Source organism: Choloepus didactylus, chromosome 21, assembly GCF_015220235.1.
Source record: "Choloepus didactylus isolate mChoDid1 chromosome 21, mChoDid1.pri, whole genome shotgun sequence".
Lineage (NCBI taxonomy): Eukaryota > Metazoa > Chordata > Mammalia > Pilosa > Megalonychidae > Choloepus > Choloepus didactylus.
This window is the reverse complement of record NC_051327.1, coordinates 40,943,723-40,954,835: the sequence shown is the minus strand read 5'-3', so window position 1 is coordinate 40,954,835 and position 11,113 is coordinate 40,943,723. Positions and strand designations below refer to the sequence as shown.

The following is an 11,113-nucleotide window of genomic DNA, read 5'->3' as shown; positions in this document are numbered from 1 at the left end:
AATGCAGCCCAAGCAAATTGATCCGCCTGAGTTGAAAGGTTTAGCCAAACCCCGTAGACCCCAACCTGGTAAGGGGCCGTGTTGCACTGTGGTTAAGGGCACAGTCTGTGGAGTGACATAGTCCAGGATCGAATCTCAACACCTTTCTAGCTGTGTGATCCTGATTGGCCGCCTAACCTCTCTGTGCCTCAGTTTCCTCATCTGTAAAACAGGGATAATGAAGCCGCTCTCTCCGTTACCTGAGAAGTAGCAGAGCGCCCAGCAGGCTGTGAATGCTCAGGAAGTGTTGCCACGTGCCTTCCCTTGCAGCCCTGTCTGAACCGCAGACCAAATGGTAATTGCAAGGCAGCGCCAGGCCGGAAAAAGAAGTGATGAATAAAACAGGGCCAAAGAGATCCTGGGGGTTTATTACCCAGTCCCCACTCACCCCACCACAATGATAAATAATTCTGTGGACGAAGATCCATCCAGGAAATGACGCCAGGACGTGGTAGATGGGCCTCCTGACTTGGGAGAAGCTACAGTTCCTCCTTGACTTTTAGTTTCTTCTCTCGTCTCGGAAGTCTCGTTGGCTTAGTCTCCTCCTCCTCCTCCTCCTCCTCGTCCTCCTCGTCCTCCTCCTCGTCCTCCTCCTCCTCCTTCTGCTCGTCCTCCTCCTCGTCCTCCTCCTCCTCCTCCTCGGCTGGTTCTCTCTGCCCAGCTGCCCTTTCCAGCTTTGTCATGTTCTCCAGCCCAGGCAACTGATGTTCAGGTAGCTCTTTTTCCTCAAAATATACCTTCTCTTCCTCTTCCTCAGGTAGTATGTCCTCTTCTATCAATTCTCTTTGATCGACAGGTAGTATCTATTTTAAAAAAGAAAGAAGGGAAGGAGGGAAGAAGGGGATAAAGAAATGAGATGGGAAATATGGGATGATTGCGACTAGCTGTCAGGGAGAAAGTGCCCAGGTAGGATGACCCTTGTCCTGGGGTCTTCAGAGCCCAGCCCGAGTGTGGCTCTGCCCTTCTGGGGTGGCTGCCCTCCCCCCAGCTCCAGGGCTGGACAAGTGACCCAGGCTGAGCCAAGGAGCTTCCTGCCCAGAACACTGACTGGGATCTAAAAAGGAGGTACTTTTTTTCTGAACTGGTAGGATGTTGATTTGCAGCTATGGGACAATCTTTGACCCTTCATGGGGAAGAGACTGCTTGAGAATGAAGCCAACGCAGAGGAAAACAGAGAAGAGGAGAAAGAGAAAGTTTTAGCACAACTCTCTGGGCTTCTGGATCAACCCATGCCTGACGGTCTACTAGTTACACGGGAAAAATTCCCATTACTGCTTAAACCAGTGAGTTGTGTTTTCTGACATTTGCAGCTGAAAGGGTTCTGATTGAGGCAGATGGTGCCTTCTGGCAGATGGCCTCACTGAGGCAGGGTGAGAAGATGGAGAATGGTGGTCCCTTCCATCAGAATAAGGCCAGAAGGCAGAACCCATCAAGGCTGGGGTTGCATCTGGGGAGCAGCCTGTAGGAGCCCAGTGAGAATGCAGAGCCTTCTGCCCTTCCCCGTGTTTCTAAACCTGCCATCTCTGCTTTCTTATAGTAAGTGCCCTTGAAACAAAGGTGACAAGCAAAGTTACCCAGATCAGATGGTGGTTCGCCCATCCTCAGTTAGCTCCAGAGAGGAAGAGATTATGAAAACCCTTAGCATGCTATTTTCCAGTCCATTGAGTTCCTGGTAATTCTGGGGACAGAGTGCCCTGCTTACCTCATCCTCATACTCAACCCTGGTCTTGATTTGGCTCTCCAGGAAGTCAGAAAAGCCCTTCACGGTATGTTCTCCACCATATATTACAGCCTAGGAAGAAAACGGAACAGGGTCAGGACAGTGGCATCTCCATAAGTACATCCAAGGTCAAATTCCCAACAACCTGAGTGACCTTGAGCAGGTTACTTAGCCTCTCTGAGCCTCTGTTGCCATGTTTCTAAAATAAGGATAATGAACATTTCTCCATCGTTGGGTTATAATGTAGTGGCTCAGAGATGGACGCTGGAGCCACATTGCCAGGGTGCAAATCCTGGCTTTATCACTTATCTGTGCGATGTTGTAGAACACACATAGAGATGCTTAACCTCCTGATGACTCAGCTCCCTCACCTGTATTATGGGGATAATAATAGTACCTACCTCCTAGTGTTGCTACAAAGATTAAATGAGTTTATGTATATAAAACCTTTAAAAGAGTGCCTGGTGCAAGGCGAGCACTATGTGTGTTTGCTATTATTATTATTAGGAGAAGAATAATTATTTTACAAAGTGTGTGGTTCATGGTAGGTACTCAACCACCACTATCTCCCTTTCTTCTTCCTGTCTTTAAAAAGGTTAGGAAGCTGCCTATTGCACGCTGGTAACCAAAACCCTTTTCTGATAACTTCAGAGCTTGTGACACTGAGCCCCACCCTTGTAATCCAGCCTCCTTTTCCACGACTCCCCCAAATGCATATTCTGCACCAGGAGAATGGAATCTCCTTCAAAGTGCAGTGATCACCCTCTGGCCCATCTCTTTCATGCCCTCCCCCTCTAATCTGGTTTAACCCTCACGATTTTTCAAAGTCCCATTGTCTACATTGAGACATCAGCCATACCTGCCCTCCAGAATCTCTCCCTCCCCTCAATTGCAATTCATTTAGAGATGGTTCCATAGCATGGGGACTAATGCCACACATACCCTCAGCCATGTTCTTTTTGGAAACAGGGACCCCAAAGCGTATATTTCTTTGATTGAACCTCAAAATCTGCCCCACCACCACCACCACCACCAAGTGGCATGAAGAGTGTGTTCCATCAGCACTGGGGATGGTCAATGACTATAAAAAGCTGTAGAAAATATTGTGTCTAGTATGCATCCTTCCTAGCACTGAGAATGAAGCTCGTTCTGGAGAAGGCAGAGCCTGGGACAGGGAAACACCGAGTCCCAGAAGATAACACTTCCAGTGAGGTGAGTCATGAGAGCCCCTCACCTGTTCAGAGTCGGTGGGGAAGAGTCTGAAGAACGGGTACCGGTCCAGGTACATCAGCTGGATGTCATTCGCCATGATGTCCATCTTGGCGATGGTGATGGTGGAGTGATTTTGATACTTCCTGCCCAACTCCTCCAACAGCGGGAACAGCGCTGTGCACTTTTCAGACCAGGGTGCATCTGCAAGAGAAGGGCTCACGCTAACGAGGACCCTGAAAGCCCAATCGCCCCCCAACACCATCACTGTGTTCTCACTTGTGGTTCTGCTGCTTGGCAAATGCAGTCACTTTTTCTTTTAATGGTGTATTAAGTTACGTTTCTATTGTGGACCTAGTACCTGGGCATTATTAAATACATTAGAAAAAAAATATTTAACTTAGTCTCCCCCTTCCACTCAGACACTGGCTCTTTTAGCATGTTGGGATATTTTCTCATACTATTTTTTAATCATTTATATTAGTATAGCTGTCCTTGCCTGTTGAACTAAAAACCAAGAAAAATGTTTACTGTACATGATTCTTTTTGTTTTGCCAAAAAGTGTTTTTGCATGTATGGATTTGTGCATACATGTGTGCATGGGTGCATGTGTGTGTGTGTGTGTGTGAGATAGCACAAGGGTTTTCCAGCAGAGGTTAAGTTCTGTGCTAAGGTTACTCCACTGCTAAGCAGAGGAGGTGGAATTTGAAAACAGGCTCTTTGGACTTTGGTCTTTATACCACACTGCCTTTCTGTCCCATAGAGGAGAACGTACCCAACTGGGGGTTGTAACAATTATGATGTCCCATGGAAAGGAGTGTTCATTGGGATGCGGTGGCCTTTCTCATGGACAGTCCCTTGGGCTCTGAGGCTGGCCCAGAGAGGAGCCAGGGACCAGCTCCAACATGGAAGGGAAACCAAACTCTGCCTGCTTGTCCTCCCACTGAAATTTGGAGCTCTAAGGACCCTGGACATTCTGCATGTGGGTTATCATCCTCCATTTACAAACCCAGTGCCTCCATTACCATCTCCTCTGCCACCGGCACCCCTGGCAGCCACCTGGAGCCAAGCGGCCCCTGACATGGAACAGGAGGGAGCCTAACAGCTGCATCCCAGGGGACCCATCTGACAGCCCTGCTGCGGAGAAAATGAGGCTGCTTTTGCCTTTTACATAACTCTGAGTTAGTCATAACTCTGAGTGTAGGTAAGCACAGACAGGCTGCTCCGGTCCCTCATTTAAAGGCAGCAGATCTTTAGCACCTCACCCTGTAGATGGGAGTCCCCTTCAATGAGATTTTGAAAGGTCGGCATAATGCAATCCAGCCCTACTCTGACCCCAAAGGAAGTGGCTGCAGCAGAGCACACTGTGAACTTCTGGCCTAGCTACTTCCTTGCTCTGTGACGTGGAGGAGATGATGAGCCTCTCTAGTTGGGTCCCCTAATCAATGTCATGTCACAGCACCCTCCCCAGGTCGTTGGGAGGAAAAAATGAGAGCACGTGTGTAAAAGCAGACTCGTGCATTGTACATGCTTAGTAAACGGTAACTGAGGAAAGTAACCTCAGGGCCACCCTCCTCTGCATCTCAGGGCAGGAGAGGATGCCTCTGGCTTGGGCTCTCACGTGTCATTCAGAGACAGTGGAGAAAGGACCACAGTCCTCAGGTGAGCCATGGAAAGAGTCAGTGATAGGACTAAGAACCACAGTAATAGTTATCATCGATCAAGTGCTTACAATTTGCCAGATCCTGGACTGAGCCCTTCACATTCACACCCCTTGATCACCCCAACTCAGTGTAAAATGGGCCATTTGATAAGGCACATAAAGCCAGAGCAGTTATGAGCATTGGCTCTGAAGTCACAGTGTCCGGGTTCAAACCCCAGCTCCAGCACTTACTAGCTGTATGACTGAGAAAGTTTCTTTCCCACCATGAGACTCTGTTTAAAAATCTGTAAAGTGGGAGCAATAATAGCAGCTACTTTCATCAGGCTGTTTTGAGGATGAAATGACATAATGTATGTAATGGCTCGCTATGAGATCTGGTACACTGTAGCATTCAATCAATGTTGACCATCTGCATTATTACTGTATAAATAGCCACAGGCCTGGATTACATGGAAGGTGTCTCCCTTATGTTCCAAGAATTGGGTTTTTGAGGACAGAGTTGCATTGTAACTGAAAGCATCATGATTGAAAGTCTTTGGGTGCCTGAAGGCCATCTTTGGCATGATGCTTTGATGGGTCCTGGAGATATCAGTGCCCAACAATTTGAGGGCAACATTTGGAAAGTAATGTTGGAGAGCCCATTGCCTCCCATCCGCCTCTGTGGAGATACTTACAGAACATCACAAACACGTCCCTTTCCTTGTCAAACACAATTATGTTGAAGTTCTTTCCCACAAGCTGCTTAACTGGGCCCTGGTCCCAATACTTTGGAATGTCTTCACTGGATTGATGTTTCTAGAAAGCAAATCCAAGAGGTCTAGCAGTCTCTAGAAAGGAGCTGGCAGTTAGGGCACCCACCCTGGTTGGAAACAATGAAAGGTTTCCTCTTGTTCTTACCCAAGAGTCTGGGAGAGGGTTTGAAACACCAAGATAGGTTATGAGCTGGATGGTCCAGGGCAAACTGGGACCAGAGGGCTGGGAAGCAGACAGAGCTACAAACTTGGATGGATTCTAGCATTTCAAATCCCAACTCTAAGAATTCTTAGATGAGAGTGGGGTTCACGCCTTTAACATCGTATCTAGTTTGCTTTCCAAAGGGCTAGCCTCTCTCCCTGCTCAGGCCTTGGTTCGAGATGCTCCCTCCACCTGGAATGCCCTCCCCACTCCTTATTCCTGCCCTGGCTTCTTTCTCTAGATGTCGCATGGTCATTCTTCACAATGACCTCCAGGGAGGGCTTCCTTGACTGTCCTAGACCATGTCAGGCCCTGCTATGAGGTCTCACGACACCTGGTGTTTTTACTTGTATCATTTATTCAAGATGATCATTAATATTTATTTATCTGGTTATTTGATTGGAGTATATCCTTCCCCGCTAGATGGAACGTCATGATGGATTTTTTAAATCGCTTCGTCATTGATTGTCCACTGGTTGAAACCTGGTAGGCCCTCAAGAAGTGTTTTGTGAATGAGTGAACCCAATTCTTGTTTCTTCTTGAAGGAGGTGGTGGAAATCTCAGACCACATCATACTTTTCTCTACAACTATTGCCTCCTGTATCTCCAGAATCTACACCTTCTCTCCATCTGCATGGTTCAGATAGCTTTCATCTCTCAGCTGGATCGCCTCAGTAGCTTCCTAATGTTCTCCATGAATCTCCTCCACACTTTAATCTTCTACCGGTGGGATTTCATTTCCAACATGCAAATCTAGCTTCCCATGGCCCTCAGGATTCCAAATCCTTAATATGCTGACAATGCCCTCCCCATAATGAGTGAAAAGATCCTTGTAGCTAGAGCATAAAAGGAGGGGTGAGGGCAGAGGATGATGAAATTGGGAATTAAAGAGAAGAGAAGGGCTGACATTGTGAAATGGGGGGTGGGTGGGAGTGGTGGTGGCTTGGAGTCAGGAGATTGGAGGCCATGGGGAGGGTGAGGAGTTCTAAGAGGGGGAGTGAGTACTCAGGAAGGGAACTGGGAAGGATGGGGAGCTTCAATCGGGATTTCAGAGGGGCCACCACCTCTACAGGGCCGCCATGAGGGCAGTGGCAGAGGTGGAATGGACTAAGCCAGCTAGTAGGGAAGAGTTTTGGATACCGACGTCTTTGAGAGTGATGACAGGAGAAGAGTGGAGGGTAAATCTACCATCAAAAGCTTTACACCCTCAGAGAAGGGCTGGTGGCCAGAGGACAGCACAGGGAGTCTGAAGTCTGGAGACATGGGGTCCAAAGGATCTGGGGTTTCTGAAGGTAGAAGGAGGAGTGGCAAGGAGGACACCAATCTCGTCATGTGGCGCCGTGCAGCTCTTGTGCATAATAGAAAACCAGCTTCCACTTGCGAAGGCTGTTGGGGAAGCAGTATTTTTGGGAAGGCAGGACAGAAGGGAACGGAAGCCCTCAGGGGTGAGGTGACCAGACATTTCAGTTTGCCTGTAAAAGTCTCAGTTTATTCCTGTTGTTCTAGAATCCTTTTAAAGAGTGTCCCTTTTACTCTCCAAAATGTCTGGTTTGGAAGATAAATAATATGGTCATTCAGCAGGGTTGTTGAGGATATAGCAAGTGCTAAATAAACACTGATGATGTATGTTGTCTGGGTGGGAACTTTCAGCAGCTTCTGCTCCCTTTTAGGCAAAATAGACAGCCCCCTTCCAACTTCACCCAAACCGCTAAGACCTTTGAGGCTGAATGCTGACTGCTGTATGGGTTCCACCCCTCCTTCTCCCCATAAGCATCTGTCTACACTTGGGCCAAGTAAATCCTTCACAATAGAGTCTGAAAGAGATCAGTTAGCCTTCCTGGGGGTCAGCATTTTAATAGGAAATTCCTTTACTTTAAGAAAGAACTAATGGTGGAATTATAGGCTCAGGCAGATCAGCAATTGAATAGATGTGGGGTGGGGGATTGAGGGGATGTGCCCACACTGAACCACAGGATTGGCCTTTACTCCACAACCCCACTCAGATGACCAAAGCCAGCAGTGTTTGGGGAAAGGGATGATTCTGAGATTCTGGGTAAACTTTGTCCAAGAAGGAACTTACCTTGGCACTTCCATTCAGGAAGCTGCGGCCGAATTTCTTGAGGTTCTTGTACGTAATCTCTTCTGCAGGCATTTTGTACCTCGCATTAGAGCTTAAGTTTAGGATTTGGACAGATGGGACATCAACCTCGGTGATCCGGAAGTACTCAAAGACACGCCCATTTCTGGGTTCATCTGTGTTCACGAGGATGAAGAGAATCTGCCAAATCAAAGAAAACCCATTTCTCTCTGGATCCTTGGCCAAGGGAGAGAAACTACTGGGAAACCGTGGGAGTGCACTAATGGAATGCAAACGGCGGAGGCCTTGGAGCGCTTCTGTGACTTCCCTGCAGGAGGGTGCAGCCCTAAGCCGGAACCCTCAGCCAGGCAGCGGCCACCAGCCTGCTCTCAGTCCCCACTTGCCCTCTTGGTGCAGCATCCTTGTGCTGGGAGGGCACCATCCCCACAACCACGGGAAGGCAGGAAGTCCTGAGCTTGCAGCCTGGTTCCTCGGGCAAAACAACGTCCCTTCTCTATACCTCAGTTTCCTTATCTGTAAAATGGTGATTATCATAGGGTGGCTGTGAGAATCAAGCAGGATAGAGTGTGCAAAAGTTTAGTGACTGGCAGTGCTCAATACATTTCAACTCATTTTTATTGTTATTATTATTATTATGCTAAATTATTCTTTCTATCAAGGAAATCCATGCAAAAGTTTAGTGAGTGGTAGGGCTCAATATATTTCAACTCTTTATTACTGTTATTATTATTATTATGTTAAATTATTCTTTCTATCAAGGAAGTCCATGACTTCATTCAAATTTGTGGAGTGTTTACTATGTGCTAGGCATTTTGCTAAACACTGGAGCTACAAAACTGCCCAAGGTGGACAAAACCCTGCTCTCCTGGAGCTTATGTTCTAGTGCGGAAGATGAACAGTAAACGAATAAACAAATTAATAAAATAAACTCAGTGATGAGTGCCAATTAGATAATAAAACAAGGCCATATCAGAGAGAGTGGCTGCACAAATGAGCTGAAGTAGGGGCTCATTGTTGGGCAGGGTGGTCAAGAGACGGCATCTTTGAGGAAATGACATTTTAACTGGGACCTGGGTGATGAGGAACAAGTCAGAAGAACAGCGTTTCAGATAGCACGAACCTCCGATGCAAACACCTGGAGGCACAATATGAATTGAGAGTATTCTCAGAATAGGAAGGAAAGGCCAGGAAGACTTCAGCACCGTGAGGGAGAGAGCATGGGAGATGAGCTCAGAGGCATGCTGGGCTTTCGTGGCCCCAGGAAGGAGCTTGGGTTTCAGTCTGAACATGGTTGGAGGTCACTGGAGGATAAGATTGTTTTTTTAAAGGTCACTCTGGCTGCTGTGCAGGGAATGGGTTGCTGCAAAGAAGCAAGAGTGAACCTAAGGAGATCAGTCAGAGGCTGCTGCAGATACGAGGTGTGATGGATTCTTAGGTGATTCATCCATCAACATATCAAGGGCCCTGCTAGGTGCCAGCCACTCTTCCAGGTGCTGGGGAGACTGTGAAAAACAAAGCAGACAAGTTAAGACCATCCTTGTCGACTTTCAAAAACACGAGCCACCTGTTATAGCCTGAGCAGTGGGGTATAGAGAGAGAACAAGATAGATACAGAGGTACCATCTATTGGAATAATAGTATATTAATCCAACTGTTTTTCTTTGCATCTAAAATGATCACCATCAATAAATTGCATTGGGGAAGCCTCTAGTAGGGGTAACAGCAAGTTAGAACCTCATCTCACAATATATGCCAATGTAAATTTCAATTTGATTAAAGAGCTAAATAAAAAAATAAATAATCTGAAAGAAAATATGTCTCAATATTGACTATTATAGCATAGGAGAAATAGAGGGAAAGCACTCAGATTGTAATTGATTTCATTTCATCAAAAACCTTAAAGTTTAAAATGTAATAAACCAGGAAATACATTTGCCAGCAGTATTTCGGTGATCGGAATGATCTTCCTGCAAACCAATGCGGTGAGATTCACATGAACACTGCGTTCATACCCTGATGCCTTGACTCCTTGTTTAATTTGAGTTTCAGAGTTTTTAACTGCTTGGTTAGAATTTCAAAAGAAAAAAAAAAATCTGCCATTATCATGCTTTTTGTAAAAATAAATAGAAAAATAAAATTAAAAGTCCCCACAGCCCACCTGGTGATAACTACACTAAATATAGGGATAGTGCTTAGGAGAAATAGATTTGCCTCTAATGATGATAATGATCATAATGATAATGATATCAATAATAATAAGCCTACTATGTATTGGCTCTTTGCTTTACATATAGCATCTCTAATTCTTACCATAACACTGGAAAGCGGGTACCCATACTTCTGCATTTTACACCTGAGGCAACGGAGGCTAAGAAGTTAAAGAAACTCATCTAAGATAATATAGGTTGTAAGAGGAAGAGATTTTGGACCCAGGTCTGTGTGCTGTTAAAGCACAGAATCTCAACAGTGACTTGATAGACAGTCTGTGCTGCCTCACACCTTTAGGCTTTTCACACTCCCTGACACCTCATTCACCTCTTGGCCAAATCCCAGATATCATTCAAGGATTCACACTGTGGTCACCCTCTCTTAATGGAGAGCCGCCCTCCAGAAAGGCAGCCGAGCCATCATGCTTTCATAGTATACCCATTAAAGAAACGAGGGAAAAAGGGACATAGGCTTGGCAAGAAAGGAAGAGACACTGGGAGGGAGGAGGCTTATTTAGAATTAAATACTACTATTACTGTATATAACATTGATATGCAAATGCATATAAAACTCAGGATGGCTTTGAGCCATTTCTGGGGATGAGTCTGTTGTTTTCCTTTCTCACTCATGCAAAAATTATTAACAAGTAGTGAATGGTTTCTGGCTTGATTTACAAGCAGGGCAGGTGAATGGTGTAAGGGTCTATGGATCTTTAATCCTTATCCCAAAACCCCAAAGAGCAGTGGCACCTTCCACAGACCTTGTTCGGGAATTCCTTTGATGCCAACTTATAATGCTGAATTATGGCAGTAAATGACTCTGAGCTTTTGGAGGTGAAGAGCAGCATGTGATTCAGGATATTCAATTCATAAATCAGATCCTTATTCTGAAATTACAAGGAAAACAGGTCATCCCACACCTACACGGCTGCCCCAGCTGCCCTTTGCCCCGGGACCCCCTGCTCACTGACCTCAGTGTTGTATTCAATAACAAAATCTGTGAGATGTTGCTTGATGACTTGATTGAGGATTGATTTGTCGATATTGTCATTAATAAGCTCCTGGCGGTTCACAACTCTTCCCTTGACAAAAGAAGGAAAAGGTTGGTGGGTAGAAACTTCCATGATGTGGGCACTTAATAAACATAAACAGCACAATTTCCTCCTTAGATAAAAGAAAAACATCAAGGAACGATAGCATCCATAATCCTTACTCCAGGTACT

At 46.0% G+C, this 11,113-nt stretch overlaps 1 protein-coding gene across 1 annotated transcript in view; it reads right to left on the bottom strand.

Moving 5' to 3' along the window:
* Positions 1-518: 518 nt before the first annotated feature.
* Positions 519-11,113, bottom strand: part of PDILT (protein disulfide isomerase like, testis expressed) — a 39,527-nt gene continuing 28,932 nt past the window's right edge. Inside the window, exons 5-12 of the mRNA XM_037813810.1 lie at positions 10,862-10,972; positions 10,652-10,777; positions 7,666-7,863; positions 5,306-5,426; positions 2,994-3,172; positions 1,742-1,831; positions 684-842; positions 519-599 (exon numbers count right to left, since the gene is read on the bottom strand). Coding sequence (XP_037669738.1) covers positions 519-599; positions 684-842; positions 1,742-1,831; positions 2,994-3,172; positions 5,306-5,426; positions 7,666-7,863; positions 10,652-10,777; positions 10,862-10,972 — 1,065 coding nt within the window. The remainder of the gene's footprint in view (positions 600-683; positions 843-1,741; positions 1,832-2,993; positions 3,173-5,305; positions 5,427-7,665; positions 7,864-10,651; positions 10,778-10,861; positions 10,973-11,113) is intronic.